General features: G+C 38.4%; 1 protein-coding gene across 3 annotated transcripts in view; it reads right to left on the bottom strand.

The window, feature by feature from the left end:
• GLI3 (GLI family zinc finger 3) overlaps positions 1–21,166 on the bottom strand; it is a 198,394-nt gene that overhangs the window by 48,682 nt on the left and 128,546 nt on the right. For all 3 annotated transcript variants that reach the window (XM_026077484.1, XM_026077485.1, XM_026077486.1), the window contains 2 exons: positions 17,226–17,372; positions 8,900–9,101 (listed from right to left, as the gene is read on the bottom strand). In XM_026077484.1, the coding sequence (XP_025933269.1) occupies positions 8,900–9,101; positions 17,226–17,372 (349 nt within the window). The remainder of the gene's footprint in view (positions 1–8,899; positions 9,102–17,225; positions 17,373–21,166) is intronic.

The following is a 21,166-nucleotide window of genomic DNA, read 5'->3' as shown; positions in this document are numbered from 1 at the left end:
GTACTCTAACCCCAAGAAAGATCCAGAAGAGAGAAAGCCAATGAGTTCTCCTTGGAGAGAATGTGATTAGAAGAAGAAGCCGGGAACATTATGTAAGAAAATTGTCTCCTGTTGTTTGAGTCTCACTGAGTTCACAGAAATAGGAACTCATGTACATTCTTTGTAAACAAATGAGCAAATAAAAAGAAGTTTCCAACTCTGTCATCAATTTCTCCTTCTGATGGAAACAACCTGCATGACCGATGATTGACAAATTGCTTGGGTCACCGGAGTGACAATGTACTCAAAGACCTTGTAGCCCTGAGAAGACCTGTAAAATTCTTACTGCTTGAAATATCTTAGATGCAAAATGAAAACCAAATGATATTACAGGAAAGGGGACTTAAAAATTGCACTTCTGTTTGGAACATTTTAACTACAATATACCTAATTATTTTAGTACTAAAATACAAGAAGCATTTTGTTTTAAAATGTTTTTTTTTCCCTTTACTTTCTAACTGACAGCACTGAGGTTACAGCAGACAATGCAGACAACTAATCAGTTTCTTTTATGGCTTGTCACATAAGTACAGGGGAAAACAATATAAAACTGTGACTATGAAACTAGACACGTGGCATGAACTTAAAGGCAGTTACGAGACTTGAAATCCTTTGAAATCCTTTTTCAAAACTGGCTAGGCTTCAAGTTGAGAATAACCCTCTGCATCTGTAATATTGACACCTTTATTAAAAATCACTAACTTAGAGACAGGTCTTCTAACTTGCTTTGTAAAAAGAGGTATCCTGCCTCTAATAATGCGTAGTATATATTCTGCTATTTTTTCCTATTTTCATGAGAAAACAGTCATTGTTTTATGGTAGTATTTAACTCACATGCATCATGGGCTTTTTCTCACTTTTCCACTACCAGCTTAAAATTAACAGAGTCTGCGGTTTGTACTTCTCTTCCGCTGACCATATTATCTATTCTGTTTTATCTGCTAGGCTAGGTGAAATTTTTCTTCATGAATACATTGCCGTATGTACAAAAAAGGTGCTCAGCTGGAACAAAATGGAATAGATTCACCGAGAGCAACAGAACCACACTGATTAACCTTATGTGCTAATGCAGCACTGACAGCTTCGTCTTTCTCACTGTGATATTCCTGTTCAGGAATTCTTAGCATCATAACTAGACGCTGTATTAACAGTAACTTGCGTAATTCATCTGTGTTCCCTCCATGCAAGTTGATGACATTTCTGGCAAACATTATTTTAAATTAAATTCACCGCTAAGCAAGTTTTTGTTTCTAAACCAGGCATCATTAATTACACGGAAAGTGCTTGTTTTTAGGCTCTGAAAATGAAGTGAACTTTGTGTTCATCTCCAGCACACTTCTCTTAGCTCCAGAACTTTCCTGGAATTAATATGGCACTAGGCTCCAATTCCTCATTTAAAGAATTTAAACTCTTCCAGTAACATCAAACCCATCTAGAGCAACTTGTTTTAAAGTGACTTCAATTATAAGATCTATAACATATGCATCTATAGGTATACATACATAATCACACTTGCATGTATGTGTATCTATACATGTAAATGTGTATGCAACATGCACCTGCATATTCTACATTTTTGTATGTTGCTTGACTTCTTACATTATAAACTTTTTAAAGACAGAAGTCTTGCTATTCTGTGTTTATATGCATGTGGATTAAAAAAGGCCTGCCACTTTCCAGTGCAAGATGGAGCTGATTTCCTAAACAATCTCTCTGAATGTTATTTCCCTGCAATTTATATAACCTTTCTAAAGGAGGCTAGCTGCAGAAAGTCATTTCAACAGGGTCCAATTTAGATTCAACTTTCCGTAATACTGAAGAATTTTCTTTTTATTTGTAGCACTCTCTGCCATTCACGCTTGTTGAAAGAGTGTATAAAATGAAGCTATTCTGGCATGAAAGCGCTCTATACTCCCTTCCTTAAATAAACTACATATGGTACAAGACCATGGAGAATAAAGCCCTGCACTGTATGTGTGTGACATGCATCTACTTACAACAGAGTCTGTTTCAATGTAATTACACCTGGCCTGAATTTGACTCAATCTGAATTGCAACTAAGCCTTCATTTACAATATACTACATGTTATTAACTGGAGAAGAAAAGGTTTCACTCAAAGTCAAGAGTGAGACAATAAAGAGTGATAATCAAACAGCAAAACATCTTTAATGCTCATATAACTAATACACCCTTTTTATCTTGTACATCCTATCATAAGGAACTTCTTGCAAAACATTACTGAACATAGTGTTCTACCTGTTCTACTCTAAACATGTCCTTTGTAAGATTCATTTCATTAAGTATCATTTGAGTATGTTCTTTTACACAGATTTAAYCACATAAATATTCAAACTTAAAACTTAGAGTATAAAACAGAATTCAGAAGGTAGAATTAAGCAGCCATTTTTTAGTAAAAGCTGGATATGAATTCTCAGATGGGGTCTGTGTTTTTTCAGTGTTATGGTCAGCTTTCTGGAAATGGAGGTGAGCAACGAAAAAACAAAATCTGCATATGACAAAGTTTTTTAGAGCAATACAGTGAAGAACTAAGAGGAACTTTAGAAGTAAGTAAACTAGACAAATGAGCAAAACTGATATCAAGTTTTACATTGATATTGAAGGAGAAAGTCTGAACTACTCACACACTGGTTCTAAATTAACAGAACCAACTTGTGAGAAGGACCTATTTGTCACAGTGCAGAATTCAATGGAGGAATGAAAATCTGGGCAAAATGAAGTTAGGGCAAAATATTTTAAGACACATGGAATAGGATACAGAATACAGAAAACATTTGCCATAGTGCATCTAAATCACTGTTCCTCTTCTTGAATATTACTGTACGTAGTAGAGGGAGACTGTTTCAAAGAAGATCAACAGGAATGACAATGAAACAACTCTCAAAAGAAGAGACAGAAAACAACTGTTTGCCTTAGAAAGGAGATGAATAAGAGGAGACACAATAAGAATATATAAAATATTGAATAAAGAAGGGAGACTGAGAACATGTGGGCTCCCTGTCTTATTACTATAGGACGTTCTGTTAAATTAAAAAACTGGATAATTTAAACCTGATAAAAGGATACTCTTTGCTTTTTTTATACAGTGCATAATTAGAATGTCAGGCTCTCTGCTGGAGTTACTTTACCAAAGGTTTTCACTTTCCTCTGAGAGGTCCTTATACTCTAATTTGTGTATCTTACTCTGTTTTTATTTCTCTCTTTGGTTTTCTCTCTGTGCCTGCAGAGGAAAACTGGTCTCTGTCAAGGTCTTTCATTGAGAGGCAGCCCATGGAGAAATTAATGCATGGTCACTTGTCTCTATATGTAAAGTAGTTCAGAGAGGAGGGTACTGACTAATTACAGATACTGCTCTACGCATTAGTGCTCTACAAATGCTCTACCCAAGGAGTTTATATGAGATGAGAAAATCACTGAGAATCCACCTCTTTCCTGCTTGCAGAAGCACAGACCCAAGTCTCCCAGCTGATCCTAAGCTCACCCTACAAACCCGGCTTCTCTTTCCAGCACTCTCTGTGAATGTATCCTCACCACCATTCCCACAACGTTTAGCTTGAGTTCAGCCCAGAGCAAAGTGATATTAGCCAGATGGGCCAGGAGCTGTTTGTAATTAACCGGAGTGTGTTAATTCACTTCCCTGTTCTAATGACATCAGGGAAGCAAGGACAGAGCCTGGGGGGGGGRRAAAAAAAGTGCTGCTGTGTTTTCCCAGTTTCTTTCAAACCTTGGAGAAGATCCCAAAGGGCTCTCAAGCTCATATGAAACTCAATTTTAACATGTGATTAGATGGCCAAGGTGTTATGCCTGCTTAGATCCAAAGATCTCTTGGAGTAGGTTGAACTTCTGCTGATTTAAACACTTAGCAGCTGACAGTGAAATCTGGCTTATATTCTGAAAACTGATTTTGTAATTTGGTATCATAGGGCTGTTAAGGGACTGGAAAAATACAGAGGTTCTGATTTTCATATCATATAACGTGAATTCCCAACCTCTTGTGTTTATTAAAGACCAGCTAATCTTTTGTAAAGGATTTGAATCGGTACCTTTAATATCATAGGAAGTGATTACCCCCTCTATACTCACACTAGGCCATTCTGCCTCTCAAGAAGAAGTGCTAGTGAAGTGCAAAGTCTAATAATTGTCACAGGTAGAAGATATAACATATAAGTACATCCTGACAAAAGATTAATAGCAGGGGTGCTGCACTGCAGGACTGAGGCAGGTAACCAAATGAGTAAATGTCAAATGAAGGATTATCCTCATTTGATGCTATTTCATATGCCTCCTTTCTGCATAATCTATCCCAGCTGAGACCTAAACCAGGTGTTTTCAAATGCACAAAGTAGAAGCTCTACCTGGTGTGCTAAAGGAGAACCACTATTAGCTGTCAGCAGGAGTGACATCTTCTTTTCAAGTACTCAGCCAGTAGTCAGGATACAGCATTATGCTGCCAGCTGACAATGACAAAGCACCCGCCAAGCCAAGCCCTATCTGGATTGCGCTAAAGTATTACTATTTATTATTCAAACTGCAGTAGCGCCCATGTCGAGGACCAGAACCCCTTTGTGCTTGGCTCTGTTCAAAGACAGACCTACACGTGGCTCCTTTCATTTGACTTCAGTCTCAACATTCCACAGTGCTCATATAGAGGGCCCTATGCTGAAAAGCTTTATGAAGCAGGGAATGTAATTTTTTAGCTAAAGGATATATTTTTTAGCCAAGACAAATCAGGTCCTGGAGACGCTCTCTTAACACAAGCAGCATCCCTACAAAAATAGGTTAAAAGAGCATTGAGACTTGAAAATCAAGCATGCCAGAACTAAAACTGCCTGTACCCTCTTGGTGCTTACTCATCAGCCTTTAATTATGTGACCACGCACCTCTTTTTGCCCCTGCAGGATTTATACCTCATACAGTGCACAGGACGGACAATATTCTTTAGTGAGAAACTCTGATATTTTTCTTCTCCTTGTCCAGAGAATTGCCCATGGGCCTTCCTTCCACTGTATTTAAACCTTCTGTGAATACATAATTACTGACATCCTCCTGAGCTTCTCCACTCTGCTCATCACTGTAGAATCTAAGCGCTCCGCAAAACATTAATGCTCTCAACCTCCCTCTGAGGTGAAGGAGAAGGACTCTCTTCTTTTGCACAGGCATGTGAATCAAAGACTACAGTAAAAAGTGCCATTCATTGCAGTTGCCCAATTTCAGAGATGGAGGCCTGATCTCCTGGGTTAATTAACATGGCATAGCACATGAAATGTGAAAACAACTGTCAGTAGCTTCAAGCCATAGCTGTGAGCACTCAGCTCCTCTGCAAATGGACCTCTGCACGCACCTACTGGACACTTCTGACTAGTTCAGGTTGCCCAGYACCACACTGGGATCCTGAGGCAAGAGCATGGTCTGTTCTTCAGGCAGCAGTCAACCAGATAGGAGGCTTCCTCCTCTTTTCACAGTTGTCTGGGACAGGTGAGACAGGGTCCTGAAGCTCTGACTGATCCTGAGAGGATGTTCAGCCTGCACATTGAAACAGGTAGGGGTCCAGTGAAAACATACTGTGCAATCCTAAAATTAAAGATGGTATCAAAGCACAATCACAAGGGGGCAGTACCTTTGTTCTTGTTAATGCCTGACATCTGAATACTTCAATTTGGAGCTTTGTCTCTCTTCTACTGCAGTCTTATTTTGTGTTAAATAAAATCATCCTTTCCCAGCTTGCTTAACCAGGATGGTTCCTGGTGTGGCTCCTGTCTCTTCTGAAGACTGCTTTCTTCTTCACATTCATGGAAGGCTGTTACAGCTGGACAGTCAGCTTTGCCTCCACAAGCTTCTCAAGGAGGCACCAGATTAGCTAGAGCAGCTGCTGCAGGGCAAGGTCCTACTAACTCTCTGGGGGCCCTGGCCCGGAACATGCTCAGTACAGATGAAATCTCCAGACCTGCTGAATTCTTAGAAATTCTATTTAGCACATGCTAATAGAAACCTCCTAAGCGCTTATCATTTGGCTGAATGGTGCAGTTTCTCAAGAACCCCAAAGATCACATCTATAGCATCCAGATAACACCCCTGGCAAATTTTAGCTTATAAATGAAATGGTAGCAAGCGATCTTTCACTTTGTATGGAAAAGTCTGTTTTTCCCTAACTTCATTCTGAGAAATGAGTAACTTTGCTGATGCTTTTTGGAAATATTCAGCCTTAAATAGATATCTGCCATGAAAAAATGCTGCCAACTGTAAACTACTGGGGCTCAGTTAAAAGTGATTGGAGACAAGATCTTAAAGAAGGAGGACTGTGTAATATTAACTATGGTTAATGCTACTGACTTTGCCTAAAATACAAACTCCTTTCTATCTTGGAACTCTATGTACCGGCCTGCTGAACTATAACACTTTCTTACGGCAACTCCTATGAGATTTAAGTGCAAGTTTCCAGAAGCTGGGAGTTTACACTAGGAAAAGTTTTTTCTTCATTTTGATCACTGCTGCAGACAGGATATTAAACAGGATGAATCAACGGTTTGATCCAGTACAGCAGTGCTTGTGCTTAATACATTATTTACAAGACAGTGAGTTGCAATAAATTAAGTTTTACTGATAGTCCTGTTGCTATTTAGTCTTGGAATTTATTAAAGTAATGAAATGCAGCTTGGGTTGAATACCTTACGTCACTATTTATTTTGGTGTAACTCTTTTATAAACAGGTTCACATGGGAGAAGTTAAAGGGCAGAGGTGAGTTGCAAAGTTTGAAAAAGATCTAGAAATGTGCTCTTTAACATATTATAGGATTTCAAGAGCTGTCTTCCTTCCCCTCCTTTCCATTGGGAAGAATGAAATGGTATGTTTCCTACTTTTGATGTTGAAAATGCATACTCTTATCGAAAATAAAAAATGATTAATTCAAAATGATGTGAAACTTTGGATAATGCATGCCTGGCAAGTATGAACAGGAAGTGCTGAAAGCTTCAGCCAACTGTAGGTGCAATCTCACAAATTTTATTCTCTTCAGTGTCACCAGTTCACAAGACTCACTGTACCAATCCTTAGCACTTTTACTTAGTCTCTGTGGATAACTCATTCCAGTTCACAGTTGTATTCAACAGAACTATTAATCTGACTGTGATTTTGCAGGGATGGCCCTTAGGTTTGTGGTTCTATGTGTCAAAAACATACCCAAACCATTTCCAGTTGTGGGGGGAGAGTACAAAGGAAGGAAGACTTACTCCAGTGTAGAGACTTAATATGCCAATTTTCATGCCCTATTTGCTTCACCAAAGTTATAAGCAATGGAAAAGGAGGTTAGTAATTGAAGTGCCATCCCATCTTAATGACAGTGGGGACAGTACACCTCTATAGTACATATATTTAACAGATGTGGTCTAAAACTGCTGCCAGCTCTTGATATAAATCATATTCCGCAGTTATGGTGCTTGGTAATTGGAACTGCAGTTACACAGATTGTAGAGTTGTATTGCAGAGCTATGATATCACACCTGTGAAATACTATACAGCTATTCAAGTACATCAGAGCTATGAAATACAACTATTTAAAAAGAAGTGCTTAAAAAAAAAACCAATAGCACTTGTGCTAATACCAAATATTTACAGTGCTGTCACTTTCAAAGCTTGGCAGGCTCATGGTTTCTAATGCACCACTTGCAGGCCCCATGTTCTCCAAAAGTGCAAATCCCTATAGCCAGTTTTTGAAGTTTTAAGTATGTCATTTCTGCTGGAAAGGCATGTTTGAGCCTTGCCAAAAAATGGGTCTTTTAGATCTCAAGAAATTGCTGTGGGGACTTGTTCCTTTCCCTCATTGAAAATTGAAGGTAGAGGCTGCTTTTAAGCCAGGGACCAGCAACACTCTTTGTTCGAGTGCCATAAATGCAAAATCAGTATTTTCTAAGACTTTGAAGCGATGGATTTCTTTCTGGAAAACCAAATGAACTTTACTCAGTTAACATATAGTCACATCACAAATATATGATTTTCAGCAGTTGTGTGTCCATCTTTTCTGCTGTTTCTTCTCATTATCTTTTTCTTCCATTCCCTTTGTATGGCACTCTTGCTTTTATTCCCTCTTCCTGTGCTCTGTTTGCTTCCTTTTCTTGTGCAATTTCTCCCTACTTCTTCCTTTGCTACTCTGCTCTTCTGCCTTCAGAACAACCACTGACTGTTTTGCTGCATGTGTAAGTGAAGTGGTCAAATGAAATTCCCAGCATTTCTGACGATACTGGGAAATACCAGTACTTCTTTGGTAGAAAGAAAGGTAATTTAGCCATAGAAAGTCTAATCTTTCAGTATACAAACTAGAATATCAAAAAATAGTCTAAGATGGGTATCAAGGGGTTCCACATCAAGCATTTTAATTGAACGACACCAAGCAGCTGTGCTTTACTCTCTGATCACTGCAATGTAGGAAAATTTCACAGCCTGTTGTCTCTATGGACCAAATGTACAGAAGAACCCAAGTGACTTAAATCACAAACCTGTTCTAGAGTTCCTTCTCTGAATATAAACTTCTGAGTACACACACACACACACACACACACACACACACACACTATTAGTGTTGGTTAGACAGGGTATTACCTCCAGTAGATAACACTATGCCAAAAATTCCCATGTGGTTACTTTCTGAGCAAGAAAAAAAGTATTTTGTACTTTAAATTAAGCTCCAGTGAACATATATATTAAAGAAACTGCAGATTACACATATAAACAAAACAGTTACTTAAACATGTAGGTACGCATGCACATTCCTGCATGTGTGTGCACATTCACTGAGGTGTGTGTCACATAAATGAGGATACAATAAAGGTAGCAAATGCTATTCTTACCTTATTGCACTTGCAGATAAGTGGCCATAAGAACCACTGGCTGATGAACTGCTACGAGAATTATTGAGAATTGTGACCAAGGAATTTGGAGATGTCCGTATCATGGTCTGAAGGTCAAAGCTGTGATCAGACAGGGGCGATATGGACAACGTACGCTTTCTGCTTGGTCTAGCTGACAATCTTGGACTCGGAAACCTGGCGCCTGTTATGTAAACACAAATAATTATCCACCAGGGTACTTAATCGCATTTACTTTTTAACAGTGATGGGGAGAGGGAGTCGCAAGACACCAACATGCTGTGACAAGCCCACTCTCTCCACTTGGCTACAATTGAGGAAAATTAGTAAGAAAAATCTATCTTCCTGTGGCTTACCTCAGGGGAGCTCTGTTTATTAATGTGCAAGCAAAATGATAAATTGCTAAACAAAAGGAAAAGACTTTTATGAGTTATCCTTCTTATTTCTCATGATTTATGAATCTGATGGCTTCTTAGACATTCACATCATTAATTCAACCACAAGAAATGAGACAGTGGTTCAGATCTGGGCTACCAGCAAACCCAAACCCGTATCACTTTAATGCATAGAGCCAAAACTAAACTTCTAAAATACAGTGTATTTTAGTGAAGAGTCAGATTTTCCTTTGTGGATCATAATTCTGCCTGGACAGTACTTGATGCAAAACTAAAAAGCAGGACTAAAAAATGCTATAAAGGCCAGATGTATCACCAGAAGTCATCAATTTGACATTATTGGACTAAGAAACAGTAGACTTTATTTGAATTTGTCAAGTATCCCAGGATATTCTTGTGTCGCGGTGTACAGAGGCCTATGATTGCCAAATTTCTTTAAAACTAGAGATTAAGCTTTTCAAAGCAACAAAGAGGAGGCAACCATACAGCTACCATTTATATAAATGCATATTACATGGCTAAATTCTTTATGCTGTTTTGAAAAATCTCTACTTATTCTGGTTCATTTTACCATTTCATACCAACTTTTTGCAGTCCTAATGGAAGATATATCACCTTAAATTTATTCTCTTTACTTAATTATTTTCAATCTCTGTTGAGATTGAAAAGGAGAGAATTAGCTTCCCCATCATGTACTGAACTACTTCCTTTAACAGTAGCACTGCTTCTACCTTTTTAATCCCTTTAACCTGCAGTAAAAGACTGAGTCTTAGCAATCTTGACAGCCAGTGCCATGCAGGTCTTTGGTTTAATGCCCACTTTATAGCTACTTTTTTTCAGATTCCTTGACATTCTCTGTAGCTTGCTAATAATTAACAGTAGGGCACAGGCCTCCATTTATGAGGCCTCCTTTATTCTTGCTCATCTCTTGGTGCCCAAGACCATTTTTCAGTAAGGTATTTAAGCTTATGTGTGTAACTTTAACCAAGGGAGCAGGCCAATGGTCTCCAATTAGACTACTCTTAAAGATACAGCTGGATTAGAATCTTCTATTATATTTTCCTTACACATCTGAGTAGGTTGCCCCTCTTTCTGTGTATACTATCCAGATTTTTATCTGGTATTAAAAGCTGCCACTTTATTGCTGCTATGATTGTGTGACCAGATCTCTGTCTATAGTCCTTTTCCTAATCTGTGCTTAGTTTTGCCTCAAATGCCAACATGGGTGTCAATTCTCTTTGGCATCTGGATAATACATTTTTTCCCTCTGTGCTCTATCTCCACAATAGGCCTTAGTCCATGCTGCTTCAGTCTTTCACTAAATATTCACACTCTTGATTCATCATTTAAAACTTAAGCATAGCCATTTATTTCTTCCTTAAGCTACTACACATTATTTTATGTAATCTTTTTTATCTCCTTTTTCATGAGCTTGCTATTGTACTATGCCTTCCTGATATTTTATTAGCACTGTGCTTTGTAACTTTCAAAGGCTGAGATGTTTTATTTATGGTAAAATAAAAACCAACATTGATCAGCAGCTATAAAAAGCTGCAATATGTATTTAATAAGAAAATACAAGATCCATGTCATGGTAAAACAAAAACAGTAATACTTTGCACTTACATCTTTCATCCACCACTCTCATCTGCTGAATGTTCGGCCAATGTAAATTAGAACAACTCCACTGAAGTCAGTAGTGGTAATGCAATTTGCCCCAGGTGAGGATATGACTCAAGCACTTTATAAGTGAATAAACTCTAATATCTCTGTTTTACAAGTGGTAAAGTGAAGTACAGGTGTTCCTGGTTAAGCAGCAAGTGAATGGGACAAAGACAACGACCTGCTAGACACTGGCTGACCAGCAAAATGAGATGTTATTTAAGCACTGTTACCATAGTATCATTTGTTATTACTAGTCATCCTTATGGCATGCTAGATATGACAGGAACAGTTTGCAGTCATGTGAACATAATTATGAACCCTCTATTTTCCTGATGGGAACAGACCTCATCATGCTAGCAAGAGGGCAGCAGGCATGCTCAGAATGGGACAAGCACAGTTCCCTTCCTTTTGATAAGCACGGCCTAGTTAAATCTCTGAATTTACAGCTGAGAGTCATTGTGCATTACTGATGGCAGTGGAGGAACAGTTTCAGATATGATTTCCATGAGAAATACTTTTGAAAAATTACTTCTTACTAATCTGAATTCCTGCAAAGGATTTGCCACTTATTTGGTTATAAGTAGTATTTCCTGGGAAATTTGTTAGAAGCCTGCTAAACATGGACTTATGGCAACTGATGCAAATTAGGAGAGGGGGTGCAGTGATTTGATCAAAAATTGGAGCAGTTATTAAGAACACTAAGATCTGAACATCACTGGAACACATATCTAATCTGAAGCTAGACTGGGCAATATAATCAGGAGACAACAGTTGTGTTTTGCTTCTTCTGTGATCAGACACCATTTATTTTCAGTGTCAGAACTACCTAACTGGACATGTCAGTTCTTCAGCCTGTTTCCCAGAGAGGACTGAGCAAGCATTACTGACAACTGTACGAAGCTCTTAGGATCCTGAAGAGAAGCACAGTCACCTTCAACAAATCACACAGAGCGCAATTTATACTCACTGTGGTGCCCTGCAGATTCCTAGAAATGGCAACAACTTCCCTCCTTCTCCCTCCCCTTTCTGAACTGAGCCTGTCTTCTCTATCCCTTGCCTAAGTCACGCTATGGCTCTTGTAAGAGGCCTCTCTCCGCCAAATGCTCATTAAACCTCCCCTTTCCTCCCAACTGCTGTCAGCAGTCAGCCCGCTCTTCAGCACAGAGCCACTCCAGGCCCTGTGCCAGGGCATCCCTGTCACCTACTCTGCTGGAGACACATGAGATTTGTGGCCAGAAATGAAGAGAGAGATTCTTTCCAGCTGCAAAAGGAAGAGCAGAGTGAATTTACTGCAGAGAACCTAGGCTTTCGCCACACCATTCAGTAGTCCCAGGCTCTCTCTTCTCCTTGAGGCAGCACACATTTCTGGCTCCACCTAGGTCTGGGAATTAGTCAGTCCCCTCCATCTACCTGGGACGGGGCCAATTTCCCAAGGGCTAACAGTTCCCTGTGTAAATGGAACATTTCTGGTTCACAGTGGGAGCTGACAGCTAAGACCAAGCTAGAGCTCTACAGAATTTGACAAAGGAAGAGGGGGATTCGCTTCAAGGGAGGCCGTGACTTTCAAAATTGAAAATACAATTAAATGTAATTACTGTTTTTTCAGATCTTCATGGTTTAATTAGGTTTTACATTCTTAAAAAGTCTTAAACATGAGATGACCATTCATTATGCTGCAGAATGTTTTCTAAACTATTCATTTAGCATAACACCCTTCTTAGTCTATTACTATAAAAAGAAATAGATCACAATTTGTAAGTGTCGCTGATTGCTAAAATAAACTTAAGGCATTTATTTTAAATACAAACACTTCAATATTTATTTAGCAATCTGACATGTTTATCTGCTCATAGTATTCTCCCATCAAAGCACTGCATTCCACACTCTTTATAAAATGCTTGAAAACCAAAAAATGCAGAACCAGTGATTCACTAGAAAAATTCATTTACCTTTGTGCAAGTGCTGAAAAAAATATCAGCTTTGGCAAAGCATGCAAATGGAAGCTGGCATTGAAAATTTGTTTAGGAAAGTCATCTTTTTGGAGCAGTTATTATAGTAAAAAATGTCAAGAGTAGACAGTAAAGACCTGAGTGTTCAGGCAAAAATTCCAGCAAGTGTCAGAAGCAAAGATCTTATTCCTGGGGTGAGGCTCAATTCTAAAATAACAGATATCTATCTCCATCATAAATTTCAAAAATGGAATATGCCATATAGCAAATTTGCTCATGAATTTGATTTCTGAGTTGAAGTTTTTAGCATTGCTTAATCATTTATAGGGCAATTTTCAGACATATATCATTTATTCCATTCCTTTAAATCAAACTTCTTCAAACCTGTCTAAGGCATTAGTTTTTGTTGAAGGTTGTGAACATGATAAGTTTGATTTTTTTTTTAAATTAAAGCTTTCTGAAACCTTCTGGTTTCAGCTTATGGATGTGTGGAGAACTTTGTTTTCACTCCCTGAAAGTTTGTCCTTAATTATCTTAATTTCCAGAATGGTATGTCTCTCATCAATATGAAAGGAAAAGGAACAGCTCCACTATTCCACACACATTCTTCAGTTGTACTTGAAAATCAGAATTCAACAAGACGAGCGCAGTAAGCCTTACAGAGCAAGATCTTTCGAAGCTTCTTATATTGGCTCAACTCTTCAGGCTGGCCAGAAGCTTTGTGTCAATAGAGTTGCTACCAGTATCTCCAAAGGCAAAAGGGCTAGGGCAGTGCTGAATGGCTTTTGAAAAAGGAAAGAAATTCCCATTCAGAGTGAGCATAGGCAAAAGTTAATCAGACTGAGGCTATTAATACCCTTAGGGTGAAACAGAGTCTCGAAACCTCAAGGATCATGTCTGCCTTGTACTACATACTGTTTAAAAACAGAGTAAAACATATTCCCTGAGTGAAAAATGCAGAATTCAAACCTAAAGGCTATGATTTTTAGAAGTGTGCTGAAAAGACAGTTTTGGCATACAGTTATCTTTCCAGTCATAACAATGAATCTCATTTGTTGCTGCTCTGGTACTGTCAATACTTTCCCCATTTTTTCTCCTAGTTATTTTGATGCTATACATAAAAGTAGCATATTTGATTCTTCAAGATCAAGCAAGAAGATGAGAAGACTTGGTCAGGGATTTTGGCCACCAAAAACACAGAAATAGAAGCAAAGAAAATTCTGGTCCACTTTTCATGCCATACAGGAGAGGATGAGTAAGCAAGACAATCAAGAATGCACAATCTTGGCCTTAATCTTTCATGATGTATCAGAAAGTTCACAGAGAGCGAAGTTCAGAGCTTCAAGAAGTTTCTTCCTTGTGAGGCAGGAATTAACATCCTGATTAACTCTCCTTCCACCCTTCTAATCCCCACTTTGAAATCACAGTTTTCCAATACCGCAGAGCAAAACAAAGGCCACAGACTGTATATAACAAACACTTTTGTACCTTGTGCATGCTTTGTTGGAATTATTATTTGTACTACAGGTGCCAAAGTACTGTGCTAGATGCTGTATAAACACACAATTAGGAGACAGACTTGCTTCACAAAAGAGGAACAATGTCTTGCTTGTATCTATTTGGTTGTTGTGTGGAATAAATGAGCTGCAGCCTTTGAGTGAGTTGAGTCAACCTGCTCAGAATCTGATAGCAGATAATGAGGGAAACTACCAATCTCTCTTCTGTTTCCTTTGACGAGACTGGGCAAAGGTGAAAGAGTACTTTTAAGATCACTATACAAACCCTTAAGAAGAGAGATCCAAACAAATGACATTGCTTTGCATTGATCACTGTACGTAACTATTAAATGCAAGCATGGACATTCTTATTGTTTAAAAAAAAATCTTAATATTGGCTTCCTGCTAATTGTTTTGTTCTCTTCTCTAATCTAAAATTCTGACAAAGAAGAAAGGGGTTTTCTTTAGCATGATGAATGATAGGACATTCAGATTCCTACTTAATGACAATTAATTTACTGTATACCCATGCAAGTTAAAATAGTTTTAATTAGTTTTTACAAAGTAAAAGGGTAACTTCATACTCTATTTAGATAAAAGCAGCTATTGCCTGACTAAACACATTCTCATCAAATACAGAAGGTGAGCTGAGTGACCTTACCAGGATTCACTCTTATTTTAATTCTCTATTTACTGTTTAAAAATAACCCATTTGCATAATACTGCTACACGTTTTTTCTCTTTAATTCTGAAATAATCTCTAATTGAAAAGTTGCTGCTATAATGAATCTCAAATGTGTGATCTTAATTTTAAAAAACAAACACAAAACAAATTAAAGACTGCCTTTCAAAAATCTGGCAGCTAAAGCTGCTGAAAGCAAATATCCTTATTAGAGATAGTGTTTAGGTACATTTTGTAAATGGGCTGAAGTTATGCGCAAAGGTCAATACACTTCCCTTTAAATAAGAAGTGATAATGTGTTTGGGATGCAAAAGCTGTAATTCTGTATGGACTGCAGTATACACAGTTCTTTACTCACACATGAAGGTCCTTTATGCAAATGTTGTTTGTATGAGTACTGCAAGGTCTTCTGTTTTTCTCGGGTTTTCTAGAATACATCTGGATATCTGTCTTCCTATAGGTTGAACAGGCCCATTCAACCAAGTCTGCATCTAAATATGTGGTTTGGAACTGCTACCTATAAGCATTCTGATATTCTCTCTCAATAGGAACCAAAAACTTCCCAAGTATAGCGTATCCCATTACTTCAATGGAGTCATGACCACTCACACAAGCTGAGGATTTGTCCTTGCAGCTGGAACACAGCATTAGATTTACATTAACTGAACAAACCACAACAGAGTTTCCATTCTGTAAGATATTATTAATATGCACCAATTGCATTAACATCAGTGTACCTCCTGTCTCCCTATTCCTCTCAAAATCCACATGAATAAGTATCACATTCTTAAGCTTACAAGCACTGAAGCCTGCACAGTAATTTCTGTTTTAAGTCCATACTACCTGTTCGGATTCATTATGTTCTTTCAAGGGGGTTCAAGGTATTTTGCCTTATTATAAAATCACTCTACACACTACCAGTGCAATATGTGACTGGTGACAGAAACTGAGTTAAAATATCCTTTAGAACCAAGGAAACAGAATGAAAACAGTTTGTTTGCCCAGTTCCAAAACTATCTGGCCTGATTCTTGTAAAGATTGTTGGTCAGTCAGCTATTTCACACTCACAAACATGCAGTCCTCAGGGGTAGCTATCTATACTCCCATACATTCTGGAGGTGAACCTCCCACCTCCTACACTTTATGTCAGCTCCCTGGGATCAGCAGCTATGGCACACAGCCAATGGTGGGATGCAGCCTAGAAGAAACTGCATGCTAACAAGGATTTTAAAAAGCTGTGGAGCAAAAAGGTGGTCTAATGCTGTTGCATTGCTCTGTACTACCAAGCAAGAGTCAACAGTGCTTGATTTCTTGCCACCACATTTTATTTTCCTTTTTAGAGGAAACTGAGAGCGTCCCAAAGAGCATGTTAGCATCTTCTGACTAGAAGGGAGTGCTCTGCATAATCCCTTTTGGCTGATTAAAAGAAGCAGCAGTGAGCAGTTTGGAAAAGAGTGCTCTCTATTCCTCCTTAACTAGAGAAAGGGAGACAAAGATTACAGGTCTGAAAGATGGTGATGTGGGTAGGGGAAGCTCTTAGTGTTAGGGAAATCTGAGTCAGGATCCTTGGGAATTTGGCACCCTGCTTCACCTTAGTCAGAAGTAATCTCAAAGTCTATCCAAGTCTATGATGCACAATTTGTAAACATATCCAGCACTCTCTGAAAATGCCTGTGGAAGAACAATTATTCATACTACTACTATTAAAAAGGGGGGGGGAGGGGAACACAAAGGATGTAAACCTTTTATTAACAGAGAGCTCATCAGGAGAAATACTCCTAATGATGAAATACTTGTAATGATGAAAGTGAGTTACTGATTGTGAATAGAAAAGGACATTTTCTAAAGCACTCAAGCCCTGCTGGAAATAAAATTTATAACCTATTTTCAGGAACAGTCATGTCCTCTCCCTACTTTCTTTCAAAGTTCACTTTCAGACTCAATGTAATCTTTGCACTTCTAGCAATCAGTGCTTAGGCCCTCCAGCCTCCAGAGGAGACTTATGCTTACTCCCACTTCCTCATCTGCATGGAGCCATACTGATGTCAATAGGCAGGACCACGAATGACCCATGTGGTTCCCTTTGCAGGACTGTCTTTTTTTCTAGAAAACATCACTTACTATCCATGGCATGAAGATATTCCATATGAAGGGCACCGGCTCCAGCAGTGGCAGCTGAAGGAATGATGTCTGCATACGGGCTGCGCTGGCCTGCCAACAGAGCCATCTGATGATAATATTCAGCTGGACTGACGCCAGCATGTGGAGCTAAAAACACAACATAAAAAGCACTGTTAATGACGTAAGATAAACAAAAAGGAAAGTTTAATCACATCGTTGCTTCCTTTGGTTATTAAAACAGCTTGTTTATTTTTTAATGTAATGCAACATCTGCAGTATGCCACTGCTGGTCAATATATTTTGACCAATGATACTGCAAAGACACCATTCAAAAAACAGCAAAGCATAAAATATTAATTAACTCAATGATCTCATTTTTTTATATTTATTATTAAGTGACTCAAAAAGTGACAGGCTGACAGCAATGGAAACTAATATGATTTATTTAGTCACATAAAAAGCTAACCACAAGCAGCAAACCCTTCCTAGAGCTTTCTTCCAATTTACCTCATCCCTGACTCAAAGGAGTCAGTCTCTAAGGTAACAAAATAGTTGAAGTTTCATAATCATTCAAGTTTCTGGATTTTCTGCTCAGAGGACCAGAAGATCTTCACCTCACTGTGGCAGTTTGTGTGTAAGTTTAGGACTAAATAAGGACAAAGCACGTCTTCAGGACAAACAGCCATTGCACATGAACAACATAGGGGCAGGTTTTTTTGGAGGATGGACTGAAGTCAATGAATATGGCCATTCCAACCCTCAGAATTCATATATAAGTATATTCATGGGATGTGTTCCCATTAACTCAAGAGGTCTATACTTGTTAGCCTTTCTTTCCCTGTAAAAATAATGTGTGAGCTTTCTGTTCCACTACAGCTTTGAAGTATACCATCAACTAGTGGGCAACACTGGACAAACGGAAAAATTTAATATCATCTCATTTTAGCAGGCTTCACATGCTAGAGCAGGTAGAGGGGTCATTGCATGGGCCTGCGTGAAAGCTACTTATCAAATAAGCTGAGCTCCACTCTTGATTCTGACCCAGTCTTGCCACGTGACCTGAGGTGAGTAGCCTTCCTCTCTGCTTTCTACTTGTTCCACTTATAAAACAGTTAAAATTTCCTTACATTCATCTCACCAGAAGATGTACATCAGTTTGGTTTGACTAAAATACTTCAAGTTCCTTAGATTCAGGGGCTACACCACAACAGATTATTTTTATATTTTTTCATATTATTTAATAACATTTTTCTTTGATCTCAGTAACCAGATCCTGAATGGAAACAAAACTTTAGGATGCAATTCTGTGTATTAATAACTTACCTGAATATTCCTACTTGCATAGGATTACTAAAGGGATAATTTATGTTTACATTAGAGAATCAGATCCTAAATCCAAAACTCAAACAAAAAAATCAACATTCATACTAAAAGGGGAAAAATATAGCAACAGAGTTAGGAGAGAAGTTTACTGAGCAACAGCGTTTCTAAAGCACACTGTCTTTATTTTTACCAAAGAAAATGGAAGAAAGTGCTTTTGATGTTGTAATGTTAGATATAACAATGCACAATATGTTCTATTATTTAAAAAACAAACCTTCAGGAAAGGTTCAAAAACTAAAAGGGCATTGAACAGGAACAGGAATGGCATAAAAACTGAGCTAAGATAAATTAAAGGTTGTTGAGGTTTTTTTTCCAAATTACAAATTGACCTCTAAATTAAATATAATCCACTTCAGCCACTGTCACTTTCGGTGAAATGCCAAGAAAATATACAATCCAAATTTAAAAAAGAGTAACTCATCATACTGAATCACTGATTTTAAAATTTTACAGTAGTAGGCAACACCATATCTTTCCAGACACACTTAAAATACTTCCTGAGCTTTCTGACATAAGTGTCTGAGTTAACTAACAATAACATTGGCTGAAAACTTGAAAAGGAACTGCTGCAGAAAACACACAGTGAGCACGTAACTACATTATTAAATGTTCCATATGCTGAGAAATGCTCTGGTGTTCTTTAAAGATCATTCCTTATTACCTTCTTCAAACATAAAAAATTAGCCTACTAAATGATGTATTGCATGAAGAGTAAATGAAGGGTAAACGGGGTATAGCTGTGATATTTAAATCACTAAAAATATTTTATAGATATATACAGAGAGAGATACAAACATATAAAAACATATACATGTCCACAAGAATGGATGGAGGGCTGTCTGAGTACATCAGAAAAAAAAAGGTATTTATTAGAAGTATTCATATAGTTAAATTTACCAGCGGATATCTTAGGGACTGCATCAGGAAGAAGAGAATCAGTTCCCTCTGCACTGAAATAAGCACTTTAGAGGAAGGCCAGCAGTCCTGAATCTTCCCCTGTTTATTTTGGGGTAACTTCAGCTTTGCTCCTGCCTTTGTACAAGAGGAGAACTTGCTTCTGTGCCTCTGCATTTGCCAGCACTGATGAGCTTCATGTGAGCACTCTGCTCTACACATACCAAAAACAGTTCAATCCTTAACCTTACCTCTGAGGCTCCGTGTTATTCAGAGGAATCCTTGGTCATCTGCAGGCCATTCATTTTGTTGGGTAAGGTGAAGTGGTAAGATACAACACACTCCACCACTATTGCTGCTGTGGCAGTCATCAATTACAGCTGTCAAGACTTTCAGTGAACATGAAAGTTTTCTTAGTTATGTTACAGATTGTTTTGGCTCCTGGCCACCCCCAGATCTGTGAGCCTACAGATTGAGCCCAATAGTACACTGACCTAATTATCTAACTGGCCTAAAGCAATTAGAGTAGCCAGAGAAATCTCACTAGGACGTTCAGAAGAACAGTAACAACCTACAATTCTTCAAATTTCAAATGGTATGTGACTTAATCGAGGGTGTCCATTATGCCACTAACACATTACATGCATGTCCTGCTTTAAATCACAGTTTCTTATTATTTGCATTCTAATAATGCCAAAGCATGGTTCAGACTATCATTACATGTGAGACACTGTGGCCTGATCCTAGGAACCTACACCTGAAGAAAAGTCATTTTATTGTATACCCGACTGACATACAAAACAAACTATAGAGTCCAGAGAACAAATTTAACGGCTTTTCAATAAGCAGGTTGTTTTACTGAAACATCTCCAAGGCCTCGGACACACAATTAAGTTACTGTATATTCATGAATTGCTGCACAACACCTGGGCAGTAACTGATCACAGATGAGCTGTGAGCCTAGAGAAAATGTGAGGTAMCACATTTGTTTAAAACTCAGTGAAAAAAGTTAAAGCTAATAAGTTTAGCTTGCATTTATGAAAGGCTAAGGCTGTGTATGCAGTCAGCCACCAAAGCTCTGGGGATGGGCAATTACTCATTAAGACAGAGCACGCTCAACTGTGTTGTCTACATATAAGTGTCTAGCACCATTTGAGAGCCCCGAGTATCCAAGATATTTACATGAGGCTGGCAGATATGAGACAGGCCTTAAAAAACAAAACTGCTTTTCTGAGGTGGCAGCTGGAGTCAAGACAAGATATTTCACAGGCCTGAATTGACACCAAACAGTTAATAAGTAGCAGATGAATCTTAACACCACTGTAGGTATGACTGAGCTCCAGATTCAGTTGGTAAAATGTGGGTGTCTACATTAGGGCAAACGAATAATTCTCTAAGGTTCCACTGACTGCAATGACCAGATCTCTCCTGCCTATAATGGCAAAATAACATACAAAGGTCACAGGTAGATGTCTATACTGTAGATACCTAAATTTAGGTGTCTGAATCTGGAACTGATGAAACCACACTGAGAAACCCTAGAGTTTCTGAGTTATTACCACTGGCTTGCCAAATATGGCAAAGAACCGCTAGGAGACCCATGCCTTCCTGGAGTGTTAGATGGATGCCAGGTCTGATACCCTAGGAGTATCTCAAATGGCCCT

This window comes from Apteryx rowi, unplaced genomic scaffold (genome assembly GCF_003343035.1).
Source record: "Apteryx rowi isolate R43461 unplaced genomic scaffold, aptRow1 scaffold_454, whole genome shotgun sequence".
Classification (NCBI taxonomy): domain Eukaryota; kingdom Metazoa; phylum Chordata; class Aves; order Apterygiformes; family Apterygidae; genus Apteryx; species Apteryx rowi.
Note: the sequence above shows the minus strand (reverse complement) of the source record. Positions and strands in the feature narration are given on the sequence as shown.